We start from the raw sequence: 17,497 nt of genomic DNA, 5'->3' as shown, positions 1-17,497 counted from the left end.
GTGAAACTTGTTCAAATTTTGCTAAATATGACGGTCGACATGTCCCCAGGTCCTCCTAATTACCCCTAGGTCCTGTATACTACTTGTCCCTGCACAGAGTCTCCTTGTAGCATTGTCAGTAGTCTTACATCACTCATAATTAACTCTTTCAACACCAGTCAACCAGAGGCATTTACTGCCATGACACCGAGTTCCCAGAGACTCTGAGGTCATAGATGAAGCCTATGTTTATGAAGGAAATTATAAGCTTGTAAAACGTTATTGCTACTACATCCCATACACAATTTAAAAGATCTAATCCTACTGTTGATAAATATGAAGTTTATTTTTATAATATTATTAAATTTATACAACTACAACTTAAATAAATTTATATTTGAATGAAAATGCAAGCTTACATTTATAACGTCCAGATAAACCACGAAAGGAGCAAAAACTATGGCGATTTTTTCCATTTGTGACATGTCACAATATGCCCGTGCCTTTTTCTTTTATATTTTCATCTTTACGTAATCAGAAAATTATTATAAAAGATTTCTTAAACAATATGTATGGTCGCCTATTTCCCGATATCTGTGGCTTTCCGCTCGGTAAAATGACATAACAACTGAAAATACCTCCGTTTTCGAAGCTTCGTTATGAATAACATACGCGGCAAATCGTTTGATGTCGGGCATCGTTCGAAAGCTCTGAACATCAACAATATCACTGTACCCTTGTCAAAGTATTTTCACAGTTGTAAGAAGCGATTTTATTGGATAAAATTGGTTTCTAATGACGCTTTTTCGCCACAGTCTGCTATAAGGGTCGTCATTGGTCAAAATCAGACACGTGACCTAAGGCAGCCAATCATATTACAGCAATGGATATCGTCCTCGTAAACGAAAACCTTTAGATTTAGACAAAAGTTTTGGGTAAAATAATGGTATTCTGAACATATTAAGCAAGAAATCGCTACCTATACGTAAAATTATGGAACTTATTGGATGTATCGTGCTTGGTTATGACCTGTGACAAAATGCTTCATGTATGTATTTTCGCATTAAACATCGTGTCCGAGCGTGAAGATTGAGGCGGCGATTAAATCAACATGGCTGAGTACTACATTGTACCCATGTGGGGAATCAAACCCAGGCCTTCGGTGTGACGAGCGAACGCTTTAACCACTATGCGACCCCACCGCTACCCCCCTACCTTGGAAGAGGGAAAAACAACCAACATATAAATTCATCTGCCAAATGCTCCTGATAATAAAGTTTTGGGCCTTAAAGTTAATATAAGGCATTAACCCGAAACAATAATTTCCCAGATTCTGTAATAAGCTCCAAGTTAACTTATTCTATGTCCGCCTGGCAGTGGGGAAGGAGGTGTCAGAGAGAGGTGAGGACATCTGGCACACGAGGCACATGCGGCTGAACAGAGGACAGTGCACACATGAGGCGTGAGCAGATGTACCGACCAGTTTCCCCGGGGTGGCACTGACCCTCTTGGTCTTCGAAAAACGGTTCGACAGTCGATGCAGCAGGGAGATCTTGCGACTCGGGGAACGGAGGCTCTTTGGTGACGGCTCTGCATGGTGGCGTCGCTGAACCTGCACCGTCACTGGAAGATAATATCACGGATAATGAATAATATCATACCATAATTTCATATCATATAATAGTTATCATATCATATCATAATAATTTGTGAACTACTGAAAGTGTGTTGTAAAACCAAAACAGAATCATTAATATTATACATATTCTATTTGAATGAGGACATGTAAATTGGAGTTTAAACCCTGGAGAACGACGTGTGTGTCTGACCAAAGAATAGTGAGTGAGTGAGTTTAGCTTTACGCCGCGTTTAGCAATATTCCAGCAATATCACGGTGGAGGACACCAGAAATGGGCTTCACATATTGTGCCCATGTGGGGAATTGAACCCTGGTCTTCGGAGTGACGAGCGAACGCCTTAACCACTAGGCTACCCCACCGCCCTCCACAGAATAGTATTAAGCAGTTTTCAACATGCAAACTAGCACACAATTCACGAAACCTAAAGCAGTCCATATCAAATAGTTGAGTATTTTATCACAACTATTGAAATACTGCTCCAAACAATGAGACACATATAAAACTGTCTCACACTGACTGAACGTTCAAGGCATGGCTTCTCAAGGTGGACAATCAAAGGTGTACATGGATGGACTAATTTTTAATGGAATCAACAATCTGATGAATAAAAAGAGTTGGTTGAGGAAGCAAGCACCGACGATTGTCTGGTGATCAGAATTAGAGCAACAACAGGCAGCAGTTGTTCATCTGATGCAATACTTGTGCCTAACACCAATCAATAATTGCAAGAGTTCTCACCACTAAAGGGAAATAACTGAAGAGGGACATATTGCCCAGGACTTACTGGAACAGACTGAACCAGGGCCAAAGCTTTCCAGAGCCTCAGCCTAAGGTCAGGCTACAGGACTTCTGGGTCAGCTCCACAGGACTGGACCCACAAGTGAACCAGTGTAACTCACCAACAGGGATGTATGAAGTAATCAAATATATTTCATGGTAACTTTTTTGAGAGGCATAGGTGTGAAGTAATTGCAAAATGGTTTATTGGTTTTCTAATATTGCTAACAAAATTCCAACAATAAGGTGAGGGCCTTTAAATAGTCATGTCTGGACATGACAATCCAGTGATTGAGCAATGATCCATGCATGTCTCCAATCAACTGCCGGTATGTCCCACAGCCTGACCACAGGATTCATTATCTCGCCCATTAGGACCAGCTTATGTTGATGGGACAGACTAAAACCCACAATCTCACAGGATTCATTATCTCGCCCATTAGGACCAGCTTATGTTGCTGGGACAGACGAAAACCCAGAATCTCACAGGGATTTCTTGAACAATAACACTGTCAGAGTTGTGAATGACCCATTGCAATACTGAAAATGTTGTTTCCAATACTGAAAATGTTTTTTCGCAATATTGGCCTCTCCACTGAATAAATAACAGTGGGAGATACAATACAGTGACAGACTTCCAGTCACCTTCAGTCACTCCCAGAGCTGTTACTCAATGCAGGGCGTGTCTTATACAACTTGATTACCCCGCCATCCTATTATTGGGGCCCCCTACTTTACAAATACGTGAAGTCTATTTCCATCACAAAGGGCCATCATATCTCAGACATGCTTGACATATCTGTATATCATTCACTGCTTTCTTTCCTGAGAATCAGGTTGATATAAAGCCGTATCACAGTTATCTAACCTTGAACAACTACAGACAGGCGCTCCCTGGAAAGTGTGTTGTGTCAACAAAGGCGAGGAATGTATTTTATACACCACTGATACCATCGCCACCAAGTGACAGTGTCATGCAGTGACTTCAAGCACGTAGCTGTATGGATCAGTCTGACATTAACAGTCCTCTATCAGACATAAGACTGGGTAACTATAGTAGGTATTCACGAGGAATTACAATAGCAGGGAGGGCATATACATACCGGTACTTAACACTGAATATATGGAGCATAAAATTAAAAGTGTTTTCATCAGATAAGGTGTTACAATGCAAATACATTTCTGGTTTTCTGGTTTAGCAACATAGATGGATTGTATGACACATGCTGCCATGACAGCAGAACACCTGCTGTGTCCACTCATGTGTTTATTTCATATCTACGAGCAGAAGTGATAACTGGAAGACAGGTGTCAATGAGCATCTGTTCCAGAGTGTTATTGAGAATTTGTTAGGTGTTATTCACAGGCATGGCAACAGGAAAATCTATATTTGACTGAAAACTTAACATTGTGTCATGGAATGGGATTTGAAATGATCAATTTGAAATAAAATTGCAGAAAATTGCCATTCCTGTATTCACTATTCAATGCCTGGGTGTTACTGGGTATTTCACACCAGGGTGTTGTCTACTAGAATGGTGTTATTGAGTGAGTGAGTGAGTGAGTGAGTTTAGTTTTACGTCGCACTCAGCAATATTCCAGCTATATGGCGACGGGTGTTATTGAGCATTTGATGATGGTTGTTAGTGGATATTTGCTGCCAGGATGTTATCAAGTATTTGATCCCTAGGTGCTACTCTGCCCTTGATGATGGATGTCATATTTTAAGTATTTGATCCCTAGGTGCTACTCTGACCTTGATGATGGATGTCATATTTTAAGTATTTGATCCCTAGGTGCTACTCTGCCCTTGATGATGGATGTCATATTTTAAGTATTTGATCCCTAGGTGCTACTCTGCCCTTGATGATGGATGTCATATTTTAAGTATTTGATGACAGAGTGTTACTCTGACCTTGATGATGGATGTCATATTTTAAGTATTTGATCCCTAGGTGCTACTCTGCCCTTGATGATGGATGTCATATTTTAAGTATTTGATCCCTAGGTGCTACTCTGCCCTTGATGATGGATGTCATATTTTAAGTATTTGATGACAGAGTGTTACTCTGACCTTGATGATGGATGTCATATTTTAAGTATTTGATCCCTAGGTGCTACTCTGCCCTTGATGATGGATGTCATATTTTAAGTATTTGATCCCTAGGTGCTACTCTGCCCTTGATGATGGATGTCATATTTTAAGTATTTGATCCCTAGGTGCTACTCTGCCCTTGATGATGGATGTCATATTTTAAGTATTTGATCCCTAGGATCTACTCTGCCCTTGATGATGGATGTCATATTTTAAGTATTTGATCCCTAGGAGCTACTCTGCCCTTGATGATGGATGTCTTATTTTAAGTATTTGATCCCTAGGTGCTACTCTGCCCTTGATGATGGATGTCTTGTTTTAAGTATTTGATCCCTAGGTGCTACTCTGCCCTTGATGATGGATGTCCTATTTTAAGTATTTGATCCCTAGGAGCTACTCTGCCCTTGATGATGGATGTCATATTTTAAGTATTTGATCCCTAGGAGCTACTCTGCCCTTGATGATGGATGTCATATTTTAAGTATTTGATCCCTAGGATCTACTCTGCCCCTGATGATAGATGTCATATTTTAAGTATTTGATCCCTAGGAGCTACTCTGCCCTTGATGATGGATGTCTTATTTTAAGTATTTTATCCCTAGGTGCTACTCTGCCCTTGATGATGGATGTCTTGTTTTAAGTATTTGATCCCTAGGTGCTACTCTGCCCTTGATGATGGATGTCATATTTTAAGTATTTGATCCCTAGGAGCTACTCTGCCCTTGATGATGGATGTCATATTTTAAGTATTTGATCCTAGGAGCTACTCTGCCCTTGATGATGGATGTCATATTTTAAGTATTTGATCCCTAGGAGCTACTCTGCCCTTGATGATGGATGTCATATTTTAAGCATTTGATCCCTAGGAGCTACTCTGCCCTTGATGATGGATGTCATATTTTAAGTATTTGATCCCTAGGAGCTACTCTGCCCTTGATGATGGATGTCAAATTTTAAGTATTTGATCCCTAGGAGCTACTCTGCCCTTGATGATGGATGTCATATTTTAAGTATTTGATCCCTAGGTGCTACTCTGACCTTGATGATGGATGTCATATTTTAAGTATTTGATCCCTAGGTGCTACTCTGCCCTTGATGATGGATGTCATATTTTAAGTATTTGATCCCTAGGTGCTACTCTGCCCTTGATGATGGATGTCATATTTTAAGTATTTGATGACAGAGTGTTACTCTGACCTTGATGATGGATGTCATATTTTAAGTATTTGATGACAGAGTGTTACTCTGACCTTGATGATGGATGTCATATTTTAAGTATTTGATGACAGAGTGTTACTCGTGACTATTTGACACAAGGGAGTTACTGAGTGTATAATGTAAGGGCATTACCTAGCATTTGATTCTAGGGTGTGATGGATTTTATAATGGGTGTTATTATGAATATTTTACCACAATTTTGGATGTAAGGGTGTTGTTGAGTATATGTTGCCTTGGGTTCTTGAGTAGCCAACATTAGGCTATAAATATCTCAGTCAACAGTACACTTATAACTTTAGTCTACTGATGTTAGTCCCCGGACCAGCACACTGAGAACCTTGTGTATTTGGCTGGTAATGAATCCTATAGTCCCACCATAAACAACACAAACACACTGTCACAAATATCACATTTTATTGCCAATCACAGTCTTTCAAAAAGTAATCAACAAAAACTTGAACAATACATACAAAGGTACATGTGGTGTAGAAGGAAACAATCAACACTGTGCTAACCTAGGCAGACCAGCACCTGCCATGATAAAATGCCTACAAAAGCTAAAAAACATATATAAAAAATTAAAACCATGCCTAACACTGACCTGCATGCATCTGTATATATCAATATAAATGTAAATGCAAAAAAACTTAACAGCTCATTGCAAATTATGCTAACTGAAAGCCACACCATCCTCTGTAAACTATATGAAAAATATACATGCAAAGCCATCGTTTAACCTACCACCATCTAAAGCATAGGAACAAGCAGCAGGACACATCAGCTGACCTGACTCGACTGTGTTTGTTTGTCCTGGTTGGTGTGTTAGCTAATGCCATGCTCAGCAACATTCAACTTACAAGATGGCAGATTGTGAACACCTGAGACTGGGCCAGACAAACCAGTGATATTACAATCAATGCAATGGTCACCTTGTCGCCTGACCATGCAATCCGTTTGGTCACTTCTGACTGCTGGCAGTTGTTGGGGACCTATTCTAGTCAAGAATCCCCTGCCATTATGTTGTCAGGCTTCTCCATGATGATGGAATCCTACACTGTTAAGTACCATGTGACAATGCACCGTGAGTTCTGTATATTCCACCAGACACCAGTACACTGACATCGAGTCCAGTGTTTGTCTGTGATACATACAACCCCTTGGTATCAGCATCACACACACGGCATCCTAAATCTTGCTCTTACTACGCTTTAGGAAAAATTAAACAACATATTCTGTAGTGGTTATTCCCTGCAGGAATTAGCAGATCTGCTTGCCATCATCTTCCAGGGGACATCATCCCAATGTCTACAGACAAACCCTAGTAGCAGCCTTGCCTAAACATTAGAGGCTACAGGTCCACATGTCTCTCTATTTCAGCCTGCAGTGGCAGAGACTAAACACAATATATGTCATCATTACAATGAAAGGTGAATATTTACTCATAATTTGTTTGATATTGCCATGTGTGCCGTTTTAATTTTGTATTCTCATATTTTTTTCAATATAACAAAGACAAAACAGCCTTTGTAATAAAAACAGATTTGAATTTGAATTACTGTTTTCTCGGATAATTGCTTTGGGATTCAGTTATATCAGTAAACCAACAGAAAAAGTAGATACATTAAATGTGTGACACGACAGACATGTGGCTGTAATATGATAGTACTGCAAGTCAGTTGTCTATTCTGACACAAATACACAGTGACGAAAGTCGTGTCGGGGACAAATCGACCCAAGACATGCCAAGTCTAGAACTATAAACATGTCATTACCATTATGGAGCATTGGAGGAAAGCTGAAGATTGTATGGGTGATCTTTTTCAATCTTCCTTCCCCCAGGCTAACCCACCAGGAACACTGTTCCAGCTTGTGGTACTTTAAATCTTCTCAAATAATGTTTAGTTGAAGGCTGAACATATCTCTATATTCTAAACCTAATACCCACCATTAGTGCTCAGGTCAGATATTAAGTCACTTTTGAATGAAGGTGCATCAGGGAGACATTTTGGCTTGACTAAGTTGTAGCACAAATTGAGCAGGAACTTGGGTGGAAACAGCATGGATAATTTCAAAGGAAAAAGATCACCCAATTCCTTCACCCATCACACAACATGGATATCTCGCCACAACCAAACTGCATTTACAGAACCACACACTAATCTTTGATCAGTGGATCAGTACTAGTCCATCAGTCCTGCTAATCAGTGAATAAGCAGATTACTAGTCCAACAATTCTGCCGATCATAAGGTTGGATTAACTTTCACACAAACTTGGCTATGTTGAAAGTACATCCGAAAACGAAAATGAAGCTGTATTTTGTCATATGGGATTAAAGCCTCATTCCCGCTAGCACTATATATAAATATTATTGACACAGCATCATTATGCTACACAACATGATCTGTGGTATGAACAAGATCCTCCCTTCTTTGAACTGTCAGATGAGTGCGTTCTTTCATTCTTTTAACACTCCATGTCTTCAGACACAGACACATGTTTCAGCTGCGAAGCTAGCTGGGTACCTACCGCTGTGGCAAAAACATCATCATCAAACAATGTATCGTGTGTAAACTCCGGCACCTCATCTGGAGGTGCTTCACAGGCTGTCTGGTACAATGCCTCACAGCACGTGGTGTCAACCTCGTCACGCGTTGTAAACTCTCCTGCATCATAGAACGAGTCCTCAGTATCTTCATCACTTGTATCAGTCTTACTCTCAATGTGTTCACTTTCATCTTTGGTCTGCTTCACACAGGGTTCTTGGTCTCCAGCTGCATCTACTTCTGCAACTGTAGCTGAATCCCTGGTTACTGTTGTTACAACATCAGTTGATGATTCAGTCTGAAGCTGTAAGAATGTTCCACCCAATTCAACAACACCTGGCTCACTATATTCACCTGGAATGATAAACTCTAATTTCCCATCATCGTCTCCATCCTGTGGTTGTGTGTCTGATTCAACTTTTATGTGTGTGGTCTGCGTTTCTGATCCACCTCCTTCAATACGCGTCTGATCCAGTGTTTGACCCTTGCTTGCCTTCCTGTCACCACCGACACCATCTGCCTTCCTCCCTCCATGTCCTAGAGCAATCTTCTCAGCACCCTGTGGGTGGCTTTCCTTCAATATGTCCATGTAGCTCCTCCCCTGAAGATACTGGGGAGATCGGAAAGAACTCCTGCGATCCACCTTCTTGATCTCTTTCTCGGATGCTTCTGTGAATTTTCTCTTAGAAGCTGTGAAGTTGATGGAAGCAGATTCTACATCACTACTTCCTCCTAACTGATCTTTTTCTGATCTTTGTTCAATATTCAGATGTGTATTTTCTACAAAAGCCGATGGTGTGTTACTGGTGGATGAGCGTGTCTCTGGTATTATATTTTGTTCTGTAGACTGAGTGGCTCCTAGATTTCTGAATTCAGAACTAGAGTACTTTTCTTTTGACACCTCAACCAGGTCATCTGTGGATGACTCAAGGCTGGGAGCAAGACCTGGCAATGCTACCTTCCCTCCAGTGTACTAGTGCAGGTACCGACGAACCTTACTGTCAACATTCGGCCCTATGACATCAGCTTGTTGAGAACTACTCTTAGCTCTCCTTTTAACATGTATTGTTTCTTCATGTGTTGTACTTGCAATCCTAGAAAACTTCTTTTTTAGGGACTTAACGTCAAGCGGAACAACTGTCTCCTCGTCTGAGGAGTCCACATCCGCATCGTCCCCTCCTTCCTCAGAAGGGATGTTATCATCACCAACAAACATCCTTTTGCCAGCTTTGACATCATTTGGTGCCATCTTTTCATCCTCTGAAGATTTGGTGTTGGATTTGCACACATCAACATCTTCCTCTATGGGAATATTGATACTTGGCAGTGGAGCTGCATTGGAAGGATCACCATGAGCCTTAATTTCCTGCATATCAACATCAGATGTAACTTCTGTCTTCAGAGCAACAGTTTCACCTGAACAATCCTCGATGCAGGAACTTGTATACTCTAGTGGAGCAGGATTAGGGGGCTGACTATCAATGTAAGTGTGTGGCATAACCATATCTACCTGTCTCTGTACAGTCCCAGCTTCATCAGAACATTCCTCCTCCAGATCGATACTGACAGACTGGGCATTATCTGTACTCTCTGTCTTAGCTTCCTGTACATCTTCTGTCTTTTGGACAGTCATATCACCTGAACTTGCTTCTTTGACAGAAGATGGGGCAAGTGTTAAGTCATCTCCTTGTGTCAGAGTATTATAGAGGTCCTCCCCTGTCAGTCGAGTGCCCTCAATGGTACACTCTGGGTTAGACTGATCCATGTCCTCCTGAGTGAATGTCTTGAATGCACTGTCATCAAGAATAACTGCCTCATTCCCTATCTGGGTCTCAGACAAGTTGGCCACAACATCAGATGACGTTTCAACATTGACAGGTTTTACCACTCCCTTAGCTGAAACCTTGTGGCTTCTTGGCCGATGTGACACTGGATATCCTCTGGGTCCATCATAAAACCTGGCCAAGGCCTTAACACTGAGTGGCTTTTTCTCTTCATCATCAGTCCCAGTAGAATCGGAATTGTCACTCCAGCTTGTGGAACTTCTGCTCACCCAGTCCACCACGTATGTCTTGTCAGCTGGTTTCTTCAGCTCATCATCAGAGCTGTTGGAGCTGTCCATCTTTCTTCGACCACTCTTCTTCCAGATTGTGATACTACCGTCAGCTGTAGTGCCTTCAGACTCGGTTTCGCTGACGCTGGAATCTTCGGACATGGAGGTCTGACTGGCCACAAACTTCACCCACTCAGGGATTCCCGGTCTGTCGTAACTCAGCTGACTGTCTGCCCGCGGCACGGGACATGGCGGCTGGTTGCTGACTCCGGCTAGACTGACGCCGTAGAAAGGATTGTCTTCCAGTCTGATGGCACTGAGCTGGCCATCTTCTGTTGCTGCCATGAGGACATAACAACCAGTTTGCTGACAGAATATCAAGTTTGCGTCAACTGGCAAAGTTAAAAAGAAAAGCTCATGCAAGATTTCATGCAAAGCAGGTAAAGGTTAGTATCTTGAGGTCATCACATTCATTAGTGCAGAAAAAGTCTATGCACATAGACTAGAAAAAGGAGATGCCCCCTCCTCAAAATAATTAACTGATCAGACACACACGTGAAGAATGAATTACTGTACAATACCAGAAACGGTAAAAGGTAAAGATACTGAACCCATAAGTCGTCTCTTATGACAAGCGCGGAGTGCTGAGGACCAAATCCCACGTAGTTCATAACTGAGCATGCGGTACTCACCTGTGGGCAGTGGCTCCTTGCGGAAGATGGCGTACAGCTGTGAGATGTAGGACACCAGCGTCAGCTTGTCAGGGATTTGGGACTTGGCCATGTCATCGCCTGTCATCACCGGGGGCACGCCTAGTTCCTTCTCAGCGACATCAAAGGCCTATGGGACACAACCAGTGTTCTATTTACAATTGCCACTATGATTGACTTGACACATATTATTGGTAGTATTTTCTAATGAATTGTAAATTTACATAAAACTTACCAGCTGGTTATTCTTGGCCACATCACTCTCCATCAAGAGATTGAAGTCACTACAACATACAAGTAAACATGTGTACACCACAAGCTTGATCAGGTACTGAAGGTACAGATGTTAAAAATGACATTTGTCATAAACTTGGGCATCTACCAGCTTCCTCAACACTGAGAACACTCATGCACTTCAACATGATACATGATGACTTGCTTGTTGGTTAAGATTGCACTAAGCAATATTTCAGTTGTATGACGGCAGTCTGTAAATAATTGAGTCTGGGTGATACATGATACTAACTTCTGGAAACTGTAAGAGTCAAAATAAGACAACTAGCTCCAAAATACATGATTACTTCATGCTGGAGGCACCATTTTGAAAGGTTAAAAAAAACATCAAAAGATCAATATCAAAAAGGTGTTGATAGTTCGCAGTAACAAGATGGATGACTGTGTTGGTGTGGCGGCTACTTACAGCAGTGTGGGTCGGAAGGCGTGTATTAAGGCACAGAATGCAAGGCCGTTCCTCCATGATCCGGCAAAGTCCACCACATGAACGTTGCGGAACCTGCCCGTGTTGAGTACCCGCTGACACCAGCGCAGCAGAGAATAGCTGTCGATCTGATCGTCTGCAACACAAGCAAGTAATCCAGGGTTGACATGTATACAGAAACACTACGGTGGTCAGTTGTGGGGTCAGTCCGGTGGGCACTCTGGGGGATCAGTCTGGGGAACAGTTAGGGGATCAGTCCGGTGGGCACTCTGGGGGATCAGTCTGGGGAACAGTCTGGGGAACAGTTAGGGGATCAGTCCGGTGGGCACTCTGGGGGATCAGTCTGTGGAACAGTTAGGGGATCAGTCCGGTGGGCACTCTGGGGGATCAGTCTGGGGAACAGTCTGGGGAACAGTTAGGGGCACTCTGGGGGATCAGTCTGGGGAACAGTTAGGGGAACAGTCCGGTGGGCACTCTGGGGATCAGTCTGTGGAACAGTTAGGGGATCAGTCCGGTGGGCACTCTGGGGGATCAGTCTGGGGAACAGTTAGGGGATCAGTCCGGTGGGCACTCTGGGGATCAGTTTGGGGATCAGTCTGGGGGAACAGTTAGGGGATCAGTCCGGTGTGGGCACTCTGGGGATCAGTCTGGGGAACAGTTAGGGGATCAGTCCGGGGGATCAGCACTCTGGGCACTCTGGGGGATCAGTCTGGGGGATCAGTCTGGGGGGAACAGTTAGGGGATCAGTCCGGTGGGCACTCTGGGGGATCAGTCTGGGGAACAGTTAGGGGATCAGTCCGGTGGGCACTCTGGGGGATCAGTCTGGGGGATCAGTCTGGGGAACAGTTAGGGGATCAGTCCGGTGGGCACTCTGGGGGATCAGTCTGGGGAACAGTCCGGTGGGCAGAGGGAATGAGCAAATGCTACATCACAGCATAGGGAGATAATTGACAAATTAACAAATACTGTCAGATGTCAATTGTAATATGTTAGCATGTAAATCTGCTATGACGTCATTTGGCCTCATGATTAAAGATCACCCATCATTAGGCCAAATGAAGGATTTATATTACAGTAGCCCACACCTCACCCGATAATGAAAAGTAGGTGGCTAAAATATCAATGTAAGTAAACAACACTATACATGAGTGAACTGAGATCTATGCCATATTAACAACATCAAAGCAGAGGATACAAGTAAAGGGCTTCACACATGGCACCCACATCTATAGGTATGATGGCAATACACACATCCTGAGTATACAACTTACTGTTGACGGCTGTGCCAGAGATTCGAGACCGCTTAGCAGGAACACCATCATCCACTGCCTCCTCTATCATCATATTGTCAAGAGGGCCATCGTACAGGTGCTTCACCTGCACCAGTTTCAGACGGTTCTTCAAGTTCATGTTGGGGTACCTGAAATAGTTTCAGTGGAAACATCAGTACAAAAAAATTCAACATGCAACTAGTAAATCACCAGTATGACTCTAAAATAAGATTTCATCCGCCTCATAACTGACCTTGTGTTGGGATCTATGGAGTACTGGCTTTGGTTCTTGTGGAGGTTCTCTGGCGTTGTCTGTGACAACAGCTGGTAGATACTCTCCCTCTCTGCGATCACCTCCAGAGGGGACATCTTGCCTGACGCCCAGCTCTTGATCATCCAGGCAGCATCAAACACTCCCAGGAAGCCCCTGGCACACCCCGACCCAGTTGGCCAGAACGGCTGTCAGATATACAATCACTTGTTACTGTCATGTAACAGAGTAACGGATACTCAGAAGGTTCTGCTTCTTTCACATTCATTTCAACCCATCCAAATCTTATATATTTTAAAGAAATATTTCCCCCATAATTATCTGTCAGCCTGACAAAAAGAGCTGTCGCTTCTTCTTAATTTTCGTCTTGCATATGGTAAACATAATGTGAATTTTGCATCATTTATGAAAATACATTGTGCTATGCCACTTAAGTGTGATTTTAGATATCTGCTAGTCTCCATGCTGTTTACTGTGGGAGGCTATTCACCCATCCAGACTGTCAGTCATACACCACAGCAACTATACACATGAAACATCTTCCTATAATCACCTCCAACAAGCTGTCCCCGACAATCCCGATGACAAGTTTGTGGCCGTGCCTCTCCAGGGCCCGGCAGGCGTTTTCTGCTGCAAACATGGACGTGAAGTCAAACATGGCAATGTCGGCCTGGCCGTAGTGATTGACGGCATAGTCTAGGCATGGAAGCTGGTGATTGGTCGAGAAGTCCGCTGCCTCTTTCGCATAATTCAACAATGCATCCTGATCTACGTTCTCCCGGGACAAGAGCTGGACAGTGTCAATGTAGTCCTGCAAAGGGAAACAAGTCATCAGATTCTCCATTCATCAGTCGGCTCATCAAAACTTTGAGCCACTGTTAGTTGTTCAAGTCTGTAGTCATCAATATGTCACATAAATGAAGGTGGCCTGTAAATGATCAAGCTTGGACCAGACAAACCAGGGGTTGACATCATGAGCAGTGATCTACACTATTGGGGTACAATGACCTGCATCAACCTAGCCAGCCAGACTAATGTTAGTTGACTCTTACACCAAACTTGGGTTGCTTAAGACTGATTCTAACCGAACTTCACAGGGGTATACATAAGTCAACATGCCCAGTCACAAGTATTGATGACAGTATGTCGTTATCCCTCCTGTTCTGCACGGTCAAACAATTTCAATGTTCAGTGTCACAGTGAAGTTGAGGTAGAGCTACCTACTGTCTTCCTTGGGAGTGAACATCACAGTTAGATCAAAGTAACAGCTTAGCTGCACCCAGAAGTGTGGTCAGTCTAGTATGTCCATGCCAGCTGAACTTATGCCTATCAGGAGATCATCAGAGAATGATAATAAGTCCACACTGACCTTGTTGAGTTACATAAAAGCCGGCATTCATCTTGACTTGAACAAACTGATAATCTACCACTGAAACCATAACACGTGGTGCCAAGTGTAACATTGAGACACTGGCTCTGTGTAATTAGATTATTATTAAGCTAAATAACATTTAGCAAAACATTACACAGTCCTTTTTAAACTTGAATCAGATATGTCTGTATTTAGCCTGGACTTGATCCCCACTGATATTTAACTGATTTGTTAATTATTCTACTGACTCAGGAAAACTAGACGACTTCCCGTACCTCTTTGAGTACACCCTTTTCCAGGAGGCTGCCCTTCTTGGCTGTCATGACGAAGTAGTGAGTCTCGTCCTTGTAGTACACAATGTTCTCCAGGTCAATGCTGGTCTTCTCTTTGAGGTCAAGGAAGAACTTCTGGTTGAAGATGAACGCCACACCACTGATCTCCTCCACACTCGCCTCGGCATTCGAGTTGCGGTTGATGAAATTGGCTGTGATGGCTATTGCCAGTTTTCCACGAAACTCTTTCCTCTTAAAACCTGGAACAGAAAGTGTTGATGTTGACCTTCCATTATCACTAACCGACTTTCTACAGCTGGTGAACATGAACTTAACAGAAAGAGAGTTCAGCACCGATCTACATTCAACAAATATTTCCTTGTTGTTAAAAATATATATCTTAAAGAATTTTACTAAAAATAAGAATGAAGTTCTTGCTGTGAAACATGCTTTCTTGTGTATCAGACAAGGTGAGAGACGTCCTTATGCTACCAGTTGTATTTAAGGCTTATCATGACAGCACAGGTTAATATCATTACTTCCCCAATATGGAGGGTCCCCACCATCATGTAATTTGATTGGATGGCTACTGTCAGTGCTGGGTCATCTGAACTGAACTTATATACCTTCACTGGAGATGGGGTCCAGGGTACGGAAACAGACACACAGGATAACTGAGATGCAAATGTCTGATGTTGACCTGATGTTGACCTAATGTTTATTATGTGAGGGGAATACACTGTTTGTATACTGGGACTCTCTATTATCGTGGGCTCTCTATTATCGCGGCACGCAAAAACATCGGGAAAGCAGACACACCACGCCCCGCATCGGCTGTTTACATATGCAAATTACATAAAATATATTCATCGCTCTTGAAAAAGTCATTTATTTCATTGGAATGTCATGTCTATCGTAGAAATATTTAAGCATTCATCTTTTCAGTAAGTTCTAGAACATTTTAAAACTAGTATGACCCCTACTGCCATTACATCTAGCATGAATCAAAACTTACTTCGTCAAGAGTAATCCTGCGACAACTATAAGGTCATTTGCATATTTTCCATGCCAAAAATATAACAGGAAGTGACGTATTATGCAACTTCACTCTACACACGGCAGCAACTTGTATGGTACGTTTTAAGGCGGAAAATCATCATTTTGTAACGTTATTGTTACCTTGTATCCAAATGAATAGACGTTTCAGATGTTTGGGTTAAAAACATGATGATATTACTAATGTGAATAAAATTCCTAAATATTTTTTAATGATCAAACTATTTAGATTCGTTACTTGTATTAGTAAACGTTTCACAGTGTCATCTGCTTGTACCGTGTGCCATAGTAAGAAAATAGCAATACCGCGATAATAGAGAGTTGCTTCAATTTCCGGGTCAAACGAGACAATCGGAATTGCCGGAATGGTATTAAACGAGTTGTGACCATGTGTCACATTATTTGTGACAGAAATGAAGATTAAACATCAGTCAACTGAAAATATATATTAAATGCTAAATGTCAGTAGCCTTTCATAATCCCGATGGCGACAACATTAACTACCGCGATAATAGAGGGTCCCATGATACTCTTGATTCCAGGGTCTGGACACCCACAGAAATGTCTTCCACTCTACAGCAGTGGAGTTCATCCAGCACAGATCAAGCCATCGTGGGATGGTTTGCCAAGGGAGATAACTGTACCTGGAACTGTGTTTCTCTTGCCATCAGCACCAATGAGGACATCAAACTGGTATTCGGACACGGGGTGGTTGCTTGGCGTCACACGGCAGCGCCATCCGATCGCTGTAAGAGGAGGACATCAGTTAAAAATACTTTAGAATGGTATCTGACAAGTGAACAACTCTGTCAACAAAAGGTTTCTCTGACAAAATGTCCCTGAAGCAACGAGACATACTTTCAAACTTCAATGCATAACATTGGACAAAAATACAATCTGGAACACTTGTTCTGCATATTGAGTTCAAACTTAATGTACAAGTAAATATAAGGCATTTGATTGGCTAACCAAACTTATTTATTCTGTGACAATTGTTTCTATAACTGCTCCCCTCCCCCAACCAGAACAAACTAGTGATTCCTGATTGGTTGATTATAGATCTGAATGGGAAAATAACAACACCAAATGTCATTACTCACGACTTGACTGATCTTCCGGGGGTTCAATGAGTTCCTCGAATGCTACATTGACATGGACCTCGACACCCAGCAGCAGCGCCACCTTCAGGAGAATACACTGCAACTGCCGGATACCTGGCGGAAACACCACAGTATAGAGCTCACAATACTCAGCTGTACCACATAGAAGGAAAACAATCCGACACTACACATGTTTGTAGCAATACTTGTGATATGAAGCAAATAATATACTGGATATGAATCTCTGTTTTATTCATTCTCTGACTGGGTGTATATTGGTCACCATTCAAATTAAATATACTGTGTTGCAGATTTCTATTTGGTTTGATATATGTTCAGTATTGACAGTAAATTGTTGTGATTAGCACATAATCTAAACGACTGATCTACTGGTTAAACAATATCTTGACCCAGAGACTAA

General features: G+C 42.2%; 1 protein-coding gene across 4 annotated transcripts in view; it reads right to left on the bottom strand.

Moving 5' to 3' along the window:
• The window catches only part of LOC124260930 (F-actin-monooxygenase MICAL3-like), a 73,860-nt gene that overhangs the window by 17,583 nt on the left and 38,780 nt on the right, over window positions 1-17,497 (bottom strand). For 3 of the 4 annotated variants that reach the window (XM_046695251.1, XM_046695253.1, XM_046695254.1), the window contains exons 5-14: window positions 17,077-17,190; window positions 16,621-16,722; window positions 14,924-15,180; window positions 13,830-14,087; window positions 13,259-13,464; window positions 13,006-13,154; window positions 11,717-11,870; window positions 11,252-11,300; window positions 10,999-11,146; window positions 1,460-1,602 (exon numbers count right to left, since the gene is read on the bottom strand). In XM_046695251.1, the coding sequence (XP_046551207.1) occupies window positions 1,460-1,602; window positions 10,999-11,146; window positions 11,252-11,300; window positions 11,717-11,870; window positions 13,006-13,154; window positions 13,259-13,464; window positions 13,830-14,087; window positions 14,924-15,180; window positions 16,621-16,722; window positions 17,077-17,190 (1,580 nt within the window). The remainder of the gene's footprint in view (window positions 1-1,459; window positions 1,603-10,998; window positions 11,147-11,251; window positions 11,301-11,716; window positions 11,871-13,005; window positions 13,155-13,258; window positions 13,465-13,829; window positions 14,088-14,923; window positions 15,181-16,620; window positions 16,723-17,076; window positions 17,191-17,497) is intronic. The other variant, XM_046695252.1, reaches the window with a different exon arrangement.

This window comes from Haliotis rubra, unplaced genomic scaffold, assembly GCF_003918875.1.
Source record: "Haliotis rubra isolate DU_JTF1 unplaced genomic scaffold, ASM391887v1 Scf781, whole genome shotgun sequence".
Taxonomy (NCBI): Eukaryota; Metazoa; Mollusca; class Gastropoda; order Lepetellida; family Haliotidae; genus Haliotis; species Haliotis rubra.
Note: the sequence above shows the minus strand (reverse complement) of the source record. Positions and strands in the feature narration are given on the sequence as shown.